The 21,962-nt window shown below is 38.1% G+C and overlaps 1 protein-coding gene across 2 annotated transcripts in view; it reads left to right on the top strand.

Moving 5' to 3' along the window:
- The window catches only part of KDM4C (lysine demethylase 4C), a 243,700-nt gene extending 223,994 nt beyond the window's left edge, over nucleotides 1-19,706 (top strand). For both annotated transcript variants that reach the window (XM_064736290.1, XM_064736291.1), the window contains exons 20-22: nucleotides 13,099-13,218; nucleotides 16,969-17,061; nucleotides 18,828-19,706. In XM_064736290.1, coding sequence (XP_064592360.1) covers nucleotides 13,099-13,218; nucleotides 16,969-17,061; nucleotides 18,828-19,004 — 390 coding nt within the window. In that variant the 3' untranslated portion in view covers nucleotides 19,005-19,706. The remainder of the gene's footprint in view (nucleotides 1-13,098; nucleotides 13,219-16,968; nucleotides 17,062-18,827) is intronic.
- Nucleotides 19,707-21,962: the final 2,256 nt, after the last annotated feature.

Consider the following 21,962-nt stretch of genomic DNA (forward strand, 5'->3'; position numbering starts at 1 on the left):
TCTGTATACCTTTTTTTCTTTATTCTTCTGACAACTCTTTTCTGCTTGTCTACTTGTTCAAGTCAAAGTTTTAAATTGTAGTTTTAGTAGTAGATGAGTGTTTACTGCATCTTTGTGAAAGATCCATTTGATGGCTGGCATACAATAATTGCTTATTGTTCAGGTTTTATTATAATGACATGTACATCTGTAAAAATTGGTAAGGAAATTAGAATGGCTGAATTTCCTAGGCAATCCATAGATTTTGGGTGCACTCCAGTACTGCCATCACCAGCAATTTCTGAGAATGTGTAGTAGGAATGTAATTCATTTCTGAAGGTAGCAAGAGGCTAGATTGTATTTGGTATAAACTTAGTCAAAAGTGGGAATTGTTTTTGTGATGTGCGAAAAGACACATCATGAATTATAATTGGTTTAGCAGCTTTCCAAAAGATTTCTTAGCTGTGACATTGAGTCTGTAAACTCAGTAATGTGCAATTCATGTTGGGCTGGTACATTTGTTTTTTGCTGCATTACAATATTACTGTGTAATTAAACTCACTACTCAGCAGGTTGTATGATTTGATCATTGATTAGTAATTCTGAAAAATTTTGGAAAGCAAATTTGAGAGCTGCATGACATATTTCAGAAAAAACTTAGGTTTCTTTTTCTGGCTTGATGGATTTGTAGAGATTGTATAGGATTTTACATTCTTGTTCTGTGAAATACTCCAATACTTTTAATATTTATATATGTTATGAAGAAATTACTTTGAGTTTGTGAACAGGGAAAATTTATTTGAACACATTTTTGTAGTTGTGAACTTTTTCACTAGATTTACAAATGCTGATACACAGAATGGTATGGTTTTTACATGTGAATAATTGTTTGCATCTTCTGGATACTAATACAAATTAATTCCTCTTTTGAAAAAGTTAAAATCAAGCTATTTCAAAACCAAAAACTAAGGTCTAAGGCTGCAGATTAAAGGGTTTTATTCCATTATTTAACTCTTGAAACTACAAAGCATCAACAGATGTAGTAGTCTTATTTTAATCTAAAACTTGTTGTACAGTACTATGACTCTTGATTTAGGTGAGTCACTTTCACTTTATTATGGAGAATACGAATAATTTTTCTGTTGCTCTTGCTTTTTTGTTTCCTATTACAGCAGGAAGACAGGCAACTTAATAGATAAGCATAAAAAATGAATATTGAACAGCTAATAGGCAAATTAAAACCTCAAATAGAAGTACTATCTTTGTACCATTTCCTTGTAGAATAGCCTTTCCCTTTTATGATGAAGTGCTTTATGGATCCTAACAATAATGGTGTTAGATGAGTTGAAGTTAATGCCTCACAGGAGAGGTAATGCATAATGCCTTGTAGGAGAAACAAAATGGAAGATAAATCATTACTTTGCAGTTCATGATAAGATGGCTGACTTTGCAGCGAGGCAGGTGAGAGAAAGAAATATATTGCAATATTTCTTGCACTTGCAAAGGCAATGTGTGCCCTTGCCTGGGACCACAATGAGTACAGCTGTGATGAACCTATAGAGCATGGTGAAATCACTAGAATTTGCACAGGAATCTTTGAGGTAAGGTGGGACTGCTGGGATTGGGATAGGAGTGTTTTTTCACCTCCCACCTCTTTCCTGAGGAAATCCAGGAATTGTAGAAATTTTTCATCTGTTAGTTTACAATACTGTTGTGCAGAAGAAGGTTATTACCAGACTTACAGGGGGTCAGTGGAGGAAGTGTTGGCAGACTCATATTTTCCTTCGTGGCTGTGTTGCATCCTAAGGAGGGTGCAGGAGCAGCACACGAGCTGGTCTTTGTACTCGTCCGACTGTAACGGATTTACAGGGAGCAGATATACAGGTGGGCAGGATAGGAGGCACTACTGTAGCGTTCAGTCTCATCTGACTTTGGTGTAAGCATAAGATAGGATTTTCTGCTGCACTGCAGATCCCTTGTTCCTCATAGCTAATTAGACATCTGGGTGTCCTTGGCAACTTCAGCTTCCTACTGCTGACACTCAGTTTTGTCCCGTAAGAGTGTATTGTACCCTTTAGTGTCCTCTCTTCTGTGCCTTATTGCAATGCCTAGTACCACCCTGGACATCCTAAGTTGCATTCTGCAGTAGTTTGAGTTGTTGTCTTCTGGGAAACTGTGTCTATCAATTAGCATTATGCATGAATTTATGTTATTAACACTTCACTGAAAGGCAATGCAATGGTTAAAATAGTAACTTTCTAGGCTGGATAGAAAATAAGAAATTTTTAGATTTATGTGAGAATGCATGGTCCCATTTATATTCCAGTTTTCTTTTGTAAAAGCATATATTCACTTTGTAGGAGAACATTCAGTAATATTTTAAAGACAACATATTATACGTCAATTTAAAGTATTTTTATACTCCATTTTGTGATTCAAAGCTAAATTTGTTGAATTACAGTAACTATTCTGTTAATCTGGTGATTTCACTGAATTTATATCAATTCAAACCCGGAACTGCACTCCTGGGAATCAGGCCTTCTCTTTCAAATGCTAATGCACTGTGTAAATTGCTGTTCCTGTTTAGATAAAAATCTGACTGTGACAAATTAGCTACCACTCTCCTTTCCATTCAAATTGTCTTGGAACATATGAGACCTAATTTTGTGTTGCTAAAAATTTGCATCAACTAGTATATCCTATCAGCTTTGGAAGGAAAAACAGTTTGGCAGTCTCTTGAGATTAGTGGATGTTTCAGAGATTTTCCACACTTTGTTTCTCCACTTGCACTTTAATGGTGTTGGTAGGTATATTCAGTGTTTGCAGTTGTGATGTGGTATTTTTCTGTATGGTCAGCTTTTCTAAATTGGAGGTATTGGTTGTAATTGCATTTGTCATGCTCCTTTTATGAAACAATCACCTGTGTGCAGGACTGTGGAAGCTTAATCACTAGCATTCGTGTTGAAAATTAATATTAGCTTAAGGAATGTAGTCAGAGAAGAAAATTGGGATGAAGTTCTTTTACAGAATGGCCTTGGAAAGGCCGCTTCCTGATGTTATGGCAACCTTGTGCTTGCTTCTGCACTCTTCATGTTGAACCATCTTCATCTGGTTTCTGTTGGTGGTACAGGGAGCACTATCTCATTATGTGTACCCTAGTAGCAATGGGGTAGCAATAGTAAATTTAACCCAGATCCTAATTTAAGGGGAAAATATAATAGCTAATCCTGCAGTTCAGCTGGAGTAACCATGAAGACTGTATCTGTGCAAAAGCCAAATAATCAGGCCTGGATTTTTTCTTACTTTTTCATGTTTAAAATCTAGGGACTAGAAACCCACTTTAAGTCTTACCAGTGAAAATCAGATGTAGTTAGTGTGTTTTGTCTGTGTTGTGAGAAGTTACTGATAATTTTGTGATTAACAGAAGAATACTAATTTATTTTAAATTTAAATTAATGTGTTATGAATGCAGTTTGCTGTAAAGTGCATTTCAGTTTCTCAAATAGAAGAGGACAGAGGTTTTTGGTGTTCTGGAGACTGTGCATTAATTTAAAGTTATTTTTCAGAAACCATGACATTTCTAGGATAAAAGTCAATACAATGGCTTTCTCTGTGCAAACTGTGGTTAGACAGACTAACAGTAAGGTTTGAACTATTCTTAGATATTTAAGAAAGGCAGGGGATGACAGAAAATGAACAATTTCTGTTTCTCTGATTGATTCTAACAATATGTATAAATTTATGAACACAGCATGATTTAGAGTAAAAATAATATGTAGATAGATAGGAAAGTCAAGTTTAGTGCAATTACAGAATCTGAGAATTACAGAATTTTTCTCTAGTCAGTCTTTTTAATATCTGCTTCTCTTTGATCTTTGTAACCTCAGGGCTAGATTATGAGCTTTCAGTCCGCCAGGAGGAGGATTAAAATATTGTGCCATGGCCCCTCTGCAGCAGGGGTGGAACAATACAGAAAGGATCTCTTTCACCAGGCATACTGTGGGGCTGAAGTCAAGCTTCTGCTTACCTCTGCCTTTTGCCATTACATCTTGCTTGATTGCATGGACAAGAACATACTGTTGGAAAGTTGGAAGAACTTTCTGATACAGAAAGCTGTGACAGCACTATGAAATGGATTCTTACAGAGTCTTTCTGGAAAACTGCTGTTGAGTGATTGAAATATGTCTTCCTAGATGGTTACGGTGTCATATGATACAGAAATAATGAGTGACTTTGAAAGATGAGAAATACATTCAGCTAAAATAATTGTTACAAATACCATGTTTGAGCTAATATTTCAACTATCTTTAAACTGATAGCATCTCAGGAAAAATAATCCCAGTCAGGCTCTGTGTATTTTTTATTCTAATACATTACCATTAAGTGAAATAATTTATTAAATTTCTGTATATTTTATTTTCTGGCTGTGTTTACAATGCCATACAGCAAAAAACAGATTAGAAGTACATACTAGTTCACAAAAGCTATTGCAGGAGTTGCACTTAACCACTTCTAACCTGTGTTGTTTATGTCAATTATACCATCAGTTATATTTGACAACAATTTCAATAAACAGTGGAGCATTTTGTATCTTGTTTTTGAAACAAAGCAAATCAGGAAGTGAAAGCCAGGAGTGTCAAGGAGACGCAGAAATGTTTGTTAGGTGACAGTGAGAAAATACCGTAATTTGAATACAATATAAGCAAACAAAAATAATTTATTTTGAATACAGTCTAAACCAGAATGATTTGAAAAATAACAAAGCTCAGTACAGTGTCTGCCAGTTAAATAGATAAACAGCTCTATTAGTATTGAGGAAGATAAAACAGTAGCTCCTGAGGTTGTTCACAGGATTGGGATTGCTCAGTTAAAACACTCCTTAAGAAAAAGGTGCCAGCTGGATTTGTTTTCTTAGTTAATGCTTGATGACAGTTGACTGCTCTATGTTACGGATTTTGTAGAGTCATCCCCCTGGGAATAGGGTAGAAGAATGTTACTGATATGGTAGATTTGAAACTTGTTTAACTCATTCCAAAAGAATTAAATGGTTTAGAAAACGAGGAGGTTATTCTACCTGTATAAAAATTTACTTTAAATTTATGCCAGTTGATGAATGTAAACCTCAGGTTTGTAGACAGTGATATAAGTGTCATGGGTTTGACATTGGCTCAATGCCAGTGCACCCATGAAAAATTATTGACTCATTCTCTTCTGCTGTAGTTGAGCGGAGGAGAGGAAAACAGAAATTAAAGGGCGTTCATGACTTGAGGTAAGGATTGTGAAGGAAAAACTTTAAGGGCAAAACATGCTCAAAAACTTAAAAGGTGCAAAGAAAAAATTAATTGACAGAAATAAAAGAGAATAATGAAAACTAAAATAAACATTTTGCACACTTTTCCCCCCAACCCTTCTTTCTTTCCCACCGGCAGTGCAGGGAGACAAATATGTGGTTTTCAGTCAGTCTGTCACTTCTAAAAATCTTCCTTCAGTTCACTTAGGGAGAGTTTCTTTTGCTATGCTGTGGGATCCTTCCTGCAGGAGACAGTTCTCTGTGAATTTCTCCAACATGCTTCTAATTTTCATGAGTAGCCGTCCCACCTGACCCTCCCATGGCCAAAGCAGTTATCCAACAACTGCTTTTTTCTTAGGCCATTAGTTCACAGGATGTAGTTTTTAAGGATGAGATGCTCTAGTATAAAAGCAAGGGTCCTCTTCCTCTATCTCTGGAAGCAAAGGTTCTCTCTGTTCCAGACTCTCACCAGATTACAGCTTTTCAGCATCCACCCACTCCAGTGGAGCTCCTTTTTCTTGTGGGCTGCAGGTGAATGCTGCATCCCTTCATACACTTTATGAACTACAGGGAAACAGTTTGTTGGGTTATAGTCCTTACCATGGCTTGCAGAAGAATCTCAGGTACGACACTGAGCGCACCTCCTCCTCTCCCTCCCTCCTTTTCACCGACCTTAGTGTCACCATATTGTTGCGCCCGCATGTTTTCACCTTTTCCTTTTTTCTGACTCAGGAGAGCATTGTTGTCCACAGGTTCATTTATTCTCAAGCTGTATCAACTGGAAGGTTTCTGTAGAGTTCTGCAGCACTGAAAGGTTGATCCCAACCGGGGTCCACATCGGGGAATTGCTCTCCATGCTTCTCACTGCCAGTCACATGGTCCCTGCCAGTGCTGCGGGAACTGTGCCCGCTCCATTCAGTGCCTTCCCTCATGTGGGCCATTGAAAACGAAAAGCTGCTGCTGCCGCTTCTGCCCTTTTGTCCGCAGCACAGCTGGGTATAAGTAGCTAAGAGAGTAAAGTTAGTTGCGAGCCATGCTGAGATGGGAGCCACCACGTGGGGCCACCCCAGTTGTGCCTTCTGGCCACGTGGCTGCTCACAGATTGGGATGGCAGCAGCTGCTTCTGGCCTTGGCTGCTCATAGCCTCAGTCTCGGGGCTGCTTGCAGCACCGGGCTGGCTCCTGGCTGCATGGCCTGGCTGGGCCCTCCCCCACCCCTCCAAGGAAAGGGAGAAAGAGGAATTGCGTGCCTTCTTTCCTTCTTATATATGTCATCACAGAGGTTTTGCTAACTTCTCTAATTGGGCCAGCCAATGTGTCAATCGTCACAGCCTTTAGAGATTGGCTCTGCTGGACATAGTAGAAGTTCTGATGGGCTTCTTTGTCAGAAGCAGCCTCTGTGGCTTCCTCTGCCCCACTAAAAAGGAAGTTGCGTTAACACAGTAATAAAGAAATTTATGCTTATTCAGATGAGTTAGTGGTCAATATGAGTAACCTTCAAGAGGGAGCCACTTGCAGAAAATATTCACATTTAATACTGTATGTGTCATGGTTTGAGCCTGGCACAGAGCCAGTGCCCCCCATGAAAATGCCCTCACCCTGGTGTCTGCTGTGAGATGTGACCAGGAATAAGCAAAACAGGCTTTAGCTTAAACATAAAGAACACTTTATTACCTAAACTACAGGAAAATAGGGAAAAACTATAAGGAAAAGAAAAAAAATTGAAAACCTTACAAAAACCACTTTCCTCCTCCCCACTACCTGACTTTCCCAATCCGATACATTCTCCCAAATCACCAACTGCCCAGCCTTGGCACCACACTTTAGTATACTCAAACTGCAGTTCATGAAGAGGAAAGGAGTCTTTCTTGTTCCATAGGCTTCCCCTGGAAACACACTGAAACCTCGTGTGCTTCCCTGTCACTTCGGCACCGCCCGGAAAAAAAACTCCTTTTGCCGCTTGTGACATCTTCCTTCCATGCCCAGTGCTCTCACCACTGACGCATGGACCAGAGCTGCTTTTAGGGTTGTCTTTCAAGGATGCCTTGTCTCACTCCAAAAAGGCACAGTCTCTGCTTTGGGACATCTGTCCCCCCCATATTTTTCCAACCCCCTGGGGCCGGGGGTCCTCACGATGAACCCTCCTGGTTCTGAGCCACTGCTTCCCCCTAAGTGCAGTCTGTGTCACAGGAACAACTGAGTCCATGGCCACAAGAAAAGTCCAGCCAAAAGGCCACTCCAGATCATCTCTCCCCATTCAATCATCTCCACGTTCTTCGGGCCAGGTCCTTGTCTCATCTCATCTCTCATCTCCCTTCTTATTCAGCTTCGAGGAGGATTAGCATTTTTTGTAAGGCCCCAATCATGAAAGAAAGGGGTTAAAACTTTCAGTCTCTGTCTGTCCCGGAACGATGATACTCCCACACGTGCTGCTGCTGCGGCCAGCCGGGCTGCACCCTTCTCCCCCCTTTCTCCTCCTGGGCCGGCTGCTATCACATTCCGTCTCGCCGACTCTCCCTCTCTCTCCCTCCTGGCGGGGGGGAATGGCTGCCCGATGTCTCTTGGGGCTCCTCCACCCTTCCATCCTTGAGGGCCTTCTCACCCCCATCTCTGTCCAGGCCCCGGGCCTACCACGTGGCTGCCCCTCCCCCGCCCAGCAGCAGCGACTGGACAGGGGAGGGCGATCTGACCTCTTCGCCGCGACGTCCCAAGAGAGCCTGCCAGGGGCAGACCTCTGCTTTTTAACCCCTGTGTATTCTCGGAGGTGTGTCCAAACCCCACTGGCTACACCAGCTGCCAGTCTCAAACTCAAAACCTTCATTGGTTTGACCACAGCTTCCCAGAATTCCCACTTCTTTCTGGTCAAACCACCACAGTATGCCATACATTTTTTTTCTTCAACATCTTTCCAAGTTGTTGGCCTTCTCTTTTCATGCATAGGAAAGAAATCTTAATCTTTACTGTATTGGGGTTGTTTTATATATATGAATTTTTAGAGCCATGTTCAGGAAAATGTCTCAGGAATAGTCATTAGCTTTAGAGAAAGGTCTTCAGACTTCCTACTTATGGATTGCAAATGTTTTTTACCTTGTAATGTTTTATTCTTTTCTCCCCTAGTAAGCTCTCACTGTAAGAGCACAGATATCAGAACTGAGTTTACTGATCTCCCACTCTGATCTGATCTAATTGAATATTGATATTATTCATTCTGATAGGAGACATTTTACAGAATGTTTATGTATGAGGGGAGGCAAAGAGCAGCTTTGAAAGCAAGCACACTAGTCTAAGTTAGCATTTGCAGGATCAAGTTGGGGATCTTCATCATCATACCTCATGTATGCTCTCCTGAGTTAGGGTGAAATGACCTGTCATCCAAACCATTAACAAGAGCCAGGTGATATGATGGACCCCTGGATTTGAATAGACGTGTGCTGGTGGTTTTCTATGAGATTATTATTGTTTTCTGCAGCAGTTTTAAACATTTGTCTACTGTTGGGTTTATACCTCCCCTAAAAGATGCCATATTGGCCACATTTCCTATTTTTAAACAAGTTTTTTGAGATACAATGACCAGTGCTCTCCCCAGCAGTAGACAGTGCCAGACAGCTTCCTGTGCCACACTGACTGGAAGGAACTCCTTCTCCACAGAAGAGAGTCGCTTCCCCTGTGCCCAGCAATGACATGAGGCTATATAGAATAACCTCCAGGCCCGATCCATGGCCCCTCCTGGCTACTGCAGAAATTAACCCTGTCCTTGCCAGAACCAGGACACCATCACAGAAGGCCTCTAGATCAGTCAGGCATGATTTGCCCTTAGCGAAGCCATGCTGGCTGTCTTGGATCACCTCCTTGTCTTGCATGTGCCTTAATATGTCTTCCAGGAAAATCTGTTCCTTGATCGTCTCATGCACAGAGGTGAAGCTCAAAGGTCTGTATTTTCCTGACTCTACTTTCTTCTCATTTAAAAAATAGAAAAGATATTTCCTTTTACAGTCACCAAGAGCTTTGTCTGACTACTCTGAATTTTCAAATATGATAGAGTGGCTTGGGAAAAGCACCAGCCAGTTCCCTCTGGACTCTAGGTTGTATATCACCAGGGCTCATAGACTGGTACCTTTTCAAGTTCATCAGGTGGAGTCAAACCTGTGCTTGGCTCACAGTGGAAGGAACACTGATCCTGCAAGCCCATATAGATGTTCAGAGGGTAGATACTTGTTTTCAGTTGGCTCCTTTGGATGAAATCTAAAAGAAGTCAAAGGCTCTTATAGTCTTACAATTAACAAAAAAATATTGAGTTTGAGATAGCTGATTTAATAACCAAATAATCAGGGAAACATTGTTGAAATGAAATTTTTGGCATCCAAGGTACATCAGTTTTTAATGGCTTAGGAAAATAGTCTCAATAGTTAATGAGTTCATCTTAGACCAGAATATCTGTATCTCTTTGCCTTAATTTAGGGGAAAGCATTTGAATGTATTTGAAGATATTTTCTTCAAGTGTCATGATCGCAACATTTCAAGTTCCTGAACTCCAGTGCATGCTTCAGGTGCAATCTCCTGATATTTTCTTAGGGTGACTCCACTGTTCCTAGTCTGTGTGAACCATCATCTGCCACTGCAGTTGGATTTGTTACTTGCAAATTCTGTGTCTGGCCTTAATAAATCAAACCAACTTCTCTGGTAGAAACAACAGAATGTCAGAAGAAAAATAGAAGAAATGTCTTCTTTATCTGCAATGCTCTGCATATGAATTCCTTCATGACAGCATAGAAGAGAACCCAAGTATTTCAAAATGGATTTCCAAAATCTATTGCAAATAGATTGCATACTATTTTAGTTTAGTGTATATAATGAATTCCAAAATAAATGTTTCTAAACTCAGAAAGTACTACCTTTAATAAACAAGAAAACGTTCAGAATTATTATTATTATTATTACTTATAGGTTATGCACTTGAAGTGTCTCTTTGAATAGCTGTAAACCTAACACTGGGGAGACCATATCTGCAGTAATGTGTCTAATTATGGTCTTACCTGTATAAGAAGGGTGTGGACATAGAGGAACAAATATGGTAAAAGGATATGAAAGTGATGGAGGAACTGAAGCATCTGTGATATGAGGAAACTGACAGAGCTGGGACTGTTCAGGAGAGCAGTAGACTCAGAAGGATCTCATCCAAATATGTCAACATGTGATGTGGGAAGTAAAGAAGATAAAGCCACACACTTCTGGGTGATGCAGAATGACAGGAAGAAAGACATCAGGTACCAACTGAAATACAGGAAATTCCTCAACACAGGATTTTTCTTCACTTAAGCAAATACTCTTTCACTGTGAGAGTTGTTGAATGCTTGGATTAATGGTCCAGGGAGGCCTTGAAGTATTCATCTTTAGAGACAGCTAGTCATGGTTGGAGTTGGAGCTCTGAGCTCTGCAACAGCAGGAATGTGAAACTGGACATATAAGTGAATTGTATTTTCAGTACAGATGGCCATGATTTGTCCATTTCTATAAAGATGGAAATATATTATGTAATTTTATGGGAAATGTGCATGGTTTATAAGCTGAATGTAGATGGAGGCCACGCTGTATGTTATTTACAGCTGGTATGGGGATGTTGAAGGATTGCTATACCAACCATATGCTGTCTGACTTCTTCTTATATGAGAAAAAAGTGAGGTTGCATTTTTGCCATTTTGTCAATCTAAGAAATGGGTCTTATCATTCCCAAGAAAGAAAATTGTAAAAATTATTTGTGTAGTAAAAAGAGAATCTCAAATGGTTATGATCCTATGAAAATAAAAAGTAGGAGCTCTGGTAGGAATTAATAAAAACTAGTACCAATTTACCAAATATTGTTCCATAGACTAAGACATTGTGATGATACATGAAGAATGAGGTTGTCATTTGTCTGGTTATTTGCATGAGGACTCTTAATTTTCCAAATGAGCAATTCCATTAGCTATCCTAGAGTCTGTGAGATATTTTTTCTTGTGGAAGTTGCAAAGGGAGTAATTCATGCTGGGCTTTTGTTCTTGGAAAATTAATGTTAGGCTTGACATTGTTGTTAGATTGCTTGTTTTCAGGAAATTTATTCCATTCCATGATGCATTTTAAAAGTTCATTTCAAGACACATAGCCAAGACTCCTTTTTTTACTTTTGCAATAAATAGATAGTGGAAGAAACATCATAATGACAATAACCACTTTGACAGTCATCAGTAAGAAGTGAACAACTAAGAATGCAGTCTAATTTAATTTAATTTATAGTCAGAGCCATGATAGCATTTAGTAATCCCTGTCCCCTGCAAAGTCATAACTATTATACTGCAGCAGCCATCCTTTCCTCCTGCATCTCCTGAAAGTATTAGGAAGGGTAATACAGTAATTCCACCTACTCCAACTGTGTGTTGATGTTGAAAGGATTTATCTTTCTGTGGTTATCTATCACAGCAACCTTTGCTGGGCAAACACAGAGGCTATATTTTAAATACTGTCTCTGTCACCTGAGGGGTGACAGAGACAGTATTGTCATGCAGGAAGGTGTTTATGTGAAAATCCAGCTTTTAATTTCTTTTATCCCATGTTGAATCAAACTCATGGATTAAGATACGTGTGATTAAAATCAGTTTATAAAGGTTGGATTTGGTAGAATGATATTACATCAAGATAATGTCCAAGTGAGGATCACTGGAGTGCATTTTTGCTCCCAAATTTTAAGTTCTTTGTCATGATGATCATTGGCCTCTGTTGGAAGTGAATTGTTCAACTCAAAATATAAATATTTTTCTAAGTTATTCTATGTAAATCTAAGAAAACGGTGATAGTATTGTGGCAACCTGAGATAGTACCAGGTCCTGTCACTGAGTCCTTATACCTGTGTCCTTGTCTTTATCTTCTCTCTTCCCACTGTAGGCCATTTATGAGCTCAGGTAATGTGGTCACAAAGTCCTCTCACACCCAGGAGAATGCCACTCAGTTAGCAGTAATTTACATTACAGGTCTTTTGATGTAGTCACTATGAAGGAGAGTTGCCTTTGTTGGAGTGAGGATTTGAACAGAGAATTGATGGGCCCAGATGTGCCACATCATTTTTGAGTCCTTTTCTTTTTTCCTCATGTGAGCAACTGCTGTTACGAGTGTGTGGTTGGCGTGCTCTGAAAACGAGTCATGTAGGTCATACTGAGACATATGGGAAGAACATGTTGCAGCTGCTGATGCTCTGATATGCTCAACAAGTCAGGCACAAAAGTTGACCAAACCATTGGAACAAAAGTGCTTTATATCCTACAGAAAAAAATATTTTCCCCCAATTTTTTTTCACAAGCATTTGGATTCTTTTGTTGTTTCTCCATCAGCTAAGCAAAAAGCTCACTGGCATTCTCACCATTTATGGTTTGATCCATGTATGTGTCCGTCAGCAAAGATAGCATCCAGCAAAAAATGTGCTGTGGTTAACGAAACATGAACTACTTGCATATGTAAAAGAGAAAGCATTTGCACATATGCAATTGCACTTTAGTGATCCTTATTTTCAGTGTGTGTTAGAAATTAATTTTGGTCAAAGTGTATCATAGTTGCTGATAGCGATCTGATTTATGTGTATGTTGTCTTGCCAATGCAGCATCAAGCTGTAAAGAGTGTTTCTCTGGTCAGTATTTAATTTTCATAAGGGCTAACATAAGCATTAGGCTGTTAGCAGGATTATAAAACTTGAAACATGCATGGTAATAAATCTTTTCCAATTACCAAGTTGTAAAAGCATCTTACTGGTAATTTCAGTGCAGTGGCTCACTCACTGATTTGAGAATCCATCTTCTTTGTAAATAGAGCAGAGATTGCCTAAGGCTGGGTCCACCTGCAGAGGGAGAGGTTGTCCAAGTGAAATGGCCTGATGGAAAACTGTATGGTGCAAAGTACCTGGGAACAAATACAGCTCACATGTATCAGGTGAGTATCTATGTTTATTACCATGCGCTTGCTAGGATGTCTTTATTGTAAATTGCTCATTTGGCTCTAGCATTGGAGTGGCCAGCCACACTTGGAAAGGAAGACTGGAAAGGCTGGAGCGTGAATTCTTATTGTAACTGTTACCACACTTTAACTAATATGTAAAACTTTCTAACGAGGTAGTAAGTGCTGTGCACTGTTTGGCAGAGAGATTTCACTTGGTCTTACAAAATCCAGAAAATTACTTGCTTTCTTTAAGAATTCAGGTAAACAGGTGGGACATTAGGATTGAAAGATGACATTTGTTATTTTCTGCAGGTTGTTTGCTTTCGTTTTGTAAGTTCACAGCTAATTGTACAATTAGTGACATAAAATTAAGTATTGTATGAGCCTGCAATGAACCTGAGGCATTTCATAAAAGGTTGGAAGGGGAGACACTAGGAAGAAAAACGTAACATTCATTTGTCTGAGGCATTTTTTCATTAGTTAATCTAAGGAGCATTTTATCCTCAGCAAAGGCAAAAGGGAACTGAACACTGAAGGCAAAGCTAAAAAGCTGACTTTTGATTTCAGACTAACAATTACTGGATTTTTTGAGCTTGCGTTTGAGAAAAATCAGTCAGCAGCATTGAGTACCCAGGTGAATGGTAGAAACTGCAATAAAACAATCACAATAATAATAGCACTTCTGAAAGAATGAGAATCTAGATCCATTTCTTTTATATATATGTAATAATTTTCACTTATGTAACTCTTTTCATCAGGGGGCCTCACATTACTGTACCAAAATGGCAAATTTACTGTTATATCTCTAGATAAATTAAGGCACAGGGAAACCAAATTACTTGTTGCATTGACCTTCTCACTTTTCCAATGACTTGCAATCGAATTCAAGCACTCAAATGCCTAAAGTCTTGAACTAGTCTCTAAATCTTACCTCATCCCTTATATTTAGCAGCTGTATTATGTTGAGAAGGTCGAAAGTTCTTTATAAAGTATGAAGATTATTTTTCTGTAGTAACATTTATCTTCAAATTGTTTAATCTTTTGAGCAGCTAGTCTTCTGAGGAATACTGTGAGGAAAATTAGATGAATGTTGTTGTCTTTCATATTTGAAGGAATTTGATGTAGTCAATACAAACGTCTTATTTTAGACATCTTGCACAACGTGATGAAATTAGTTTTGTTTAAGGAAAATGGATAAGCATGTGGATGCTCAGCAAGATTCAGAGTTCCTCAGCTAAATTACTTCTAACAATCTGTATAATGGTGGGAAATTACAGAGTTTAAAGATTAGAGGGAGCCCATATTGCAATACATAGAACTGTAGAGACAAGCAAGTATTTCGTCTTCAGGATGAGAGAGGAGGCTGCCTGTGGCCACAGATTGCAAAAAGTTTATGACAGGAAGGGTGCAAGATTAACTTGAAGGCCAGTTCTTGCTCTGGTCTTTCTAAACAGTATCTAAACGCTCCAAGGACTCACACATAAACAAAGGTTTATTGTCATCTGTTGTGATCTGTGTTGCACCTTTGAGATTCTCTTACCCAGTCTTTTGCATGATTTCTTAGATCTCATAAGGCAAATCTGTTCTAGTTGAAAAATTTTGTGAATTTTTGTCATGTTCATCAGACATTTGTACCAAATGCAGCAGTACTTGAGCATGTAGGAGCTGTGGCAAAATGCACCAGAATTTGTGTCATACAGTTTTCATTTGTCAGCCAGTATCCTATACAATCCCTAAGCAGAGCTAAACCTGCCAAATGAAGCAGGTGCTCAAGTGAAATTATTAATGTGATCTACAGCTGATTTCTTGATGATTTCTGATATTGAGGTTCACAATTGAGTTAGAGTTAGAGTTTATTAAATTATCCATTCACTCCATTAATTGCTTTCTGACAGTTTTTCCTTCGATTTATGATGTGCTTGTAGAAAAAATCTCATGAAGATAGTAACATCACACAGTACAGCAGCAGAATCTAAGTGAAATAACTTACCTTATAAAATGATGTTTTGAAATGTAGGATTTGCAATCTGAATTGAATTGGAGCGATTTGGGATTGCGGGTTTATATTTTGCATGAATCATGATGCTATTGAAAGTCTTAGAGAAGCTCTTGTGTTTACTATCAAAGTGTAGGCAAATTATTTCCAGTGTGATATGCTGGATTATACCTAAAGAACTTCCACTTACTCTTCATTTTAAATGTGCAACATAGTTCATACTGCAAGCATGGCCTTCTCTGGTATGGAGTATTTACATCCTACTGCACACTGAGTAAAAACAAATATACTGACCATTTAAGAAGAGATTTTCTTATCGCATGAAATGTCAGAGTTAATCTCCTACCCAGTTTTTTCACCAGGGATGCAAAAAACATTATTACCAACTGTAATATGCAAAAATATTACCAAATGCATTGTGCAGGAAGGAGCAGGAATAGCAGAAAGACTGTTCTTGCACCCTGGATTGCCATCATTTAATTAAACAAGCTTAAGGCAAATTGACCTTTAAGTTCCTCTAACATACTGCTAACAGAGTAGGCTTATGGGGTTAGTAACAGGAGCAGAAAGGAGTAAGGATGACTCTTGTGATTTTATTATCCACTTGTGTGCTCTATGCATTTTAAATGCATTCCAGATTTGTGCAGCCCTATTAGTTGCAGTGGAAAAATTGGTTTTAAGGAAGTGAATAGATCATAGTCTGTATCCTGGCTTTTGAGAATGGATATATGGATTTTTCAGCTGTTCACATATCAATCTGACATACTCAGCTACAGCAAGCTTTTAATTTGAAAAAAACACAGTCTGTTTACAAATTCAAATGCATGATTGTTCATTTGTATCTGTAATAATACTTTTGGTAAGTCAGTATTCTCCTGTGTTTGATTTATGTGCTTAGTCTTCTAGTCAAGTGTGCTGTTGTCATTCACATAGTCTCATTAAATTACCTAAGGATGTACAATGGGACTTCTAATTTTTATACCAAGATTTAAATTAGCATTTTTGTGGGAGCTAAACTGCAGTCATAGGTAATAGCTGAAGTTCACAACTGTTAGATGAAGTATTAAACTAGAGGAAAAAATCAGCAACTCCTGAAAAAGCTTAAATGCTTCAAAGCCTCAGCATTTTAACATTCCTCACACCTAGTTACATTTCCTTTCTCATTTTCTGCTAACAGGGTTCATATTGGATTAAATCTAAACCTAAGCATGATAAAGCTTTTCATCTTCTGAACAGAGCATTTAAAAGAAATTCCATCAGATTCAATAAAATTCTGTTAACTGGTATTTCCTTAGTTGTCACTCACACTTTCTTTTGACATGGTCTTCCTCAACCTTGAATCACAGGATGGTAAAATTAATTTTTTATTTATCAGAAGCAAGTTAAGAATTAGAGACAAATAAAAATGACACAAGGACATTTTAATATGTCACTTCTGCAAACTAATGTTGCCTGTCTTGTTACTGTTCAGCATTCCTAATCTAAAAACTTTTACTTCCTTATATATGTGTCAGTGCTGATTTTGAAGTCTTTTGCTTAGATATTATTTCCAATGAAGTATATGTTGCAATTCTGAAGAAATAATATTTTTTATGTTTCAGCCTAATTTTGTGCTAGAACAGATAGCAAAATGTCTGTATATGTCTTCTTTGCTTACATATATATTTTCATATGGAAATATTTCCAGGAACTTCCTGCAAGAGGTAATTATTATTTTATTTTCAAATTCTCATTTTTTTTTCAATTAGGTGGAGTTTGAAGATGGTTCTCAAATAGTAATGAAGAGAGAAGAAATATATACACTGGATGAAGAGCTTCCTAAGAGAGTAAAAGCACGTTTAGTAAGTATTTGATGATGTTAACTTTGTAATATGTGTATATGCTCAAAAGACCAATAACACTGTACTAGGATTTATTTTGGATTTTCGGTTTAAACAGATTCATGTTTTGTGAAGCCTGTGCTCTTCAGAGTGGCTAAATCAGCCCAATCATCTCTCCATTTGCTAGTGAGATGGTTAGTTGTTTTTCCAGTACAGGCAAATGCTGTTGTCAGACATAATTCTTTTCTCCTAAAAGGGACATGGTGTTTGCTTGGTCTGTCGGATCAGGAATGACCAAGTTAGTAAACATTTAATTTGACAGACATTCTGCTCTTTCAGTTTACTTATAACAGATAATGTTTTTTAGAAACTTTACCGCTTCTCAGAGCTTTGTGATTTTAAAAGCCTTAATTTAATAAAAAGACAATTAACTTCTTGTAAGAAACCATATAACTGATCAAAACTCATTAATGTTGCTGGCAGGATTTATCAGCATTTGACTAGTCTTTGGTTTAAAACCAAATCTTTGCAGCTGTTTTTTAAGTTTCCTGCTGTTTCAAACAACATCCACCAGCTACATTTTGATGTATGTATGCCTAGTGGAAAAGTGTTGAACCTCACAGAGAGTATAACTCATAGCGGTTGAAAAGGGAAAGTACTTCCATACATTTGTTGGAGGAGATGACTGTTTTTACCTGTCTTAAGACATTTTTTTCTGATGTAAAGTGCACTGGTCAAATATTCTAGGTCAAGAAACCTTTATGTAAGTGAATTTGGGATAAATGCACAAATCTTTCAGTGTCCTGACTAGGGTTAAGATAGATGTCTTGGAAAATGTTAAAAGAACCATCTAATGGGGCTTTTTATTATACTTGGAAAGCATACCATTGACTTTCTTTCTCTAGAATGCAGGGTAATAATAAGAATAATAGCAGTGGGGTTTATTATATTGTTTTTAAAATTTATTTTTCAGAAATCATTGTCTTTTTATTTATTTGCATATTAACTTCATTAAGGAGTTAACTATGGATTTAAATCATTAAATTTGGCCAGCTGACTAAAAAACACCACAACAGTTATTGAGACTTCTGCATGATTTTTTACTAGTGCCTTAAATTTTAGAAATATACAGGTCAGTCCTCAAGTTATGCCCAACAGCTCCTTCCCCTCCTCATGCTGAACACAGTGTAAGTTAAAGATGGCCTATGATCCTGTTTCTGTCTATTGAAGTAAAAGACACCAGTTTCTTCTAAATGATGTTTTACTTAATCTTGGGAGTTCTTCCATTACTCCAGCAGTGTAAGTTGGTCCAAAATATTTTGCCTCTGATTCTACCCAAATGGCTTGTTGTTTGTTGTTCCACTGCTTTGTTAGTGGGGATTCCCAGCTGGTGTAAATTTGGTGACGGGTGACCAAACCGTGACCCTGATTCTTTGCAAATTAGGCAGTGCCCAGGCTTCTTTTCAGGCATCCATGACATAGTACCTTGCATTTAAAACTTTCCTGAATAATACAAGGTGGTGAATATTACATGATACTGCTAGGATCAAACCTGCCCAACAGTTGCATCACTTCCATGTCACTGTTTTCTTTCATGAAAATTTCATGATAATTCACCTAGAATTATCATGACTGTGTGATCCCTGGATAAAATTGAGACTAACAACAGATGTTATTTACGTGTTTCCAATGAACACTACAGACACAGAGAATTTAATGCAGAATAGGACATGCAAAATATGGAAAGATAAAAATTGTATGTATGTGTAATTAATGTCTGGTTTTAGTCTACAGCTTCTGACATGAGATTTGAAGACACATTTTATGGAGCAGATATTATCTTGGGAGAGAAGAAAAGGCAGAGAGTATTGAGTTCTCGCTTTAAGAATGAATATGTGGATGATCCAGGATACCGCACCTTCTTAAAAAGCTCATTCCAGAAAAAATGCCAGAAAGGACTTTAAAGGAAGCAAGAGAAGAGAAAGGGTTCTTAATTAAAAAGCATGCAGCGTTATTTCCTATTGGGTTTTTTAATTGAACACTCCGTTTTACAGTGAACTAATCCATACACCAGCCTTGTAATCTGAAGTATTTGAGTTCTGATTTCATCAGTTAGTGTATTTAAGAATTTGGAATATTTTGCATTATAAAACCAGTGGAAAACCAGGAGAGATTACTAAATGATATGCTGAGGAGAAGTTTCAGTCCTGCTCTCATTGAAATAAGTGGTAAAATTCCCTTTGAATTCTTTGATTCACAATTCTGAGAAGGAGACATTTTAGTAAATATAGGTAATGTCAGTGGCCTACTTTTTCCTGCACATAGGAAAGGATGTTGAGTTCCAGAATAGCAGTTTTTGTAAAACATTTTTAAAACAAAACCAGATTTGTACAATACTGAGACAAAAAAGCTGTACTTCCTTTGTACAGCGCTTTTACATTTTTATGTCACTGCTGTTTTCATAGGATTTGATGTGGACTCAGCTATTGACTTAGGTATTTTTGGCTTTTAAGGGAGGTATCTTCAGCACAGGAAGGGTATTTTGTATATTTAAAGAGACAGATTTTGGCAGTTATTTTTAAACATATTTTTCATAAGTCTATTAAAAATTGCTACTTGTAAAATATAAATTTCTTTCTGTGTGTATGAAAATTAGAGTTTAAATATATATGCTTAACAGCCTAGTTTTGAATGAATATACTATGGCTTTTATTTTGAAATAATGTTCTAGCAATGTAATAATGTTTTGAAATAAATAAATGCTTTACTACAATTGCAACATTTTCCTGTTGATGTGATTTTGAACCCTATTTTTTCACACCTGTAGGAATCAAGAATATATGCTGTATTTTTCTGAACATAACAGAATATACACACAGACACTCACATAGCTTAATGTTAAAATGCAGAGTTGATAAGTACTGTACTTTTATTTCTTGTCTTTCTGTCTTTGGTATCTTGACCTTTCTGGATGTTTCACAGAAAACAGAAAGTCTGAATTTGTCTGAACACTTGGGTATGTGAACCTAGAAGGGAGCGTTATCAAAATGACATCATCTGTTTCTTGTAAATTGGACAGTCAGCAGGATTTCTGACTGTCTGCCACAGGAAAAAGAGCCCTCCAAAATCCAATTTAAATCTGAGCGCTGCTGTTTCCAGGGCTCTGTTTGCAAAAAAAACCTGAATATATGGACCCAGAGATTTTTTCTGTACAAAAACCCAGTCCTTTATATGCTGAGGCATACAGATTTTTGTTTCACTGAAGCCTTTCCATGATTATTCTTATTTTTTCAAGTGGGCAGTGAAATCTTTTCAATTGCTATGTGACACCTCAAGTGACAATGTAAGTTTTCTGTGTTACATTAACTATCTTTTCTTGTACCATGAAATCACTCAGAATCCCTTTAGTCTAAGAAATTGCTTAGCTGTGACAATTGGAATGTATATCTAATTGATAGCACTTTCTCTAAAGGCACTGCGTTGTGGTGGATGCTGTCTGGCATATTTCACAGAATTAGGGCTCTTTTTGTTACTGCAAAGAAAAGATAAAAACTAATAACAGATTTGCAAAATGTAAGATTGCTGCTGCCTTCTGCATTACGTGCAGCTAATAATCATGCTGTATGGGGTTTGTGTGACTGGGTTTTTGTAGTGGGGTCTACAGGGGTGGCTTCGGGAAGCTTCTGGCAGAGTCAAGGCCAGCTGGCTCCAAGACAGACCCATGCTGGAGCAGGCTGTGCCTGAAAAACTGTACCCTGTGGAAGAGTGACACACATGACAGCAGTTTCAGGAGAACTGTTGCCCATGAGCTCACCCTGAGAAGGTCATAGATAGCTGTCTCCTGTGGGAGGGAACCCATGTTGGAACAGACTCCTCTCCCTGAGCAGTGGTAGGAGCCATGTGTGACGAACTGACCATAAGCCCCCTTCAGCGTCATCCTGTATCTCTGCAGGGAAGGACGAAGAGCCCAGAAAGAGGGAGATGGAGGAGGAAGGTGTTTCTAGGATTTGATTTTACTTCTCATTATCCTGCTCTGATTTTGTTAGTAATAAATTCAGTTAATACCCCCAGTTTGTCTTGTTTTGCCTGAGATGGTGTTTGGTTTGTGATCTCTCTCTGTCCTTAACTCATTAACTTTTTGTTGTGTTCTCTTTTCCCTGTCCAGCTATGGAGCTGAGTGGCAGAGTGGCTTTGGTGAGTGCCTGGCACTCAGCCAGGGTCAACCCATTACACCTAATTACCAATGCTTAGTTTCAAAATTCTGTGTTCTGTGGGAAGAAAGCTTTTATAATATTTCATGAAGGTTCAAAACAACTATGGCATTATTAAAAGGTTCAATTTTGTAATTGGATAGATGATGCTATGTGGTACGAGAGATGCTAGATATCAAATGCATATTCTTTGCCTGGATCTGATATGACCTGTTGTAAAACCATGAATAAATGCCTCATTTCTGTAGAGTGGATTTTTCTCTTCAAGAGCCTTGAAATTTGCTGACTAAAGGACTGCAATTTTTTTTTATAGAACATTCAGGCAAAAAGTTGGCTTGTTTCCCCTTCTACCTTTCATCAAGATCTTTGGAAGTTCTCAATGCCACTGAAATAATTTCTGACTTTTGTAAGGTACTAGAAAATACCTCTGAGTAAATGAAAAGTGTAATTGTCATCATTGCAGTTTTGTACCTCCTGTTTCAGGACTCATCGTCTTTGCAAACTGGATGGGCTAAACAACTGGCCTGAAAAGACAGTTCCTGTTCCCTTACAATTCCTGAAAAGCCACATTTTTCTGTTCCACTGCAGATAGTGTTATGGACCTTTCAGGTGTATGAGAGAGAGAATATGTTGGTGTGGAATGCTCTGGGAAACCAGGAGCTTGCCACAAACTGAATCAGGTAGACAGACACCAAAACAGGATTGCTTGTT

Source organism: Zonotrichia leucophrys, chromosome Z (assembly GCF_028769735.1).
Source record: "Zonotrichia leucophrys gambelii isolate GWCS_2022_RI chromosome Z, RI_Zleu_2.0, whole genome shotgun sequence".
NCBI classification, from domain to species: Eukaryota; Metazoa; Chordata; class Aves; order Passeriformes; family Passerellidae; genus Zonotrichia; species Zonotrichia leucophrys.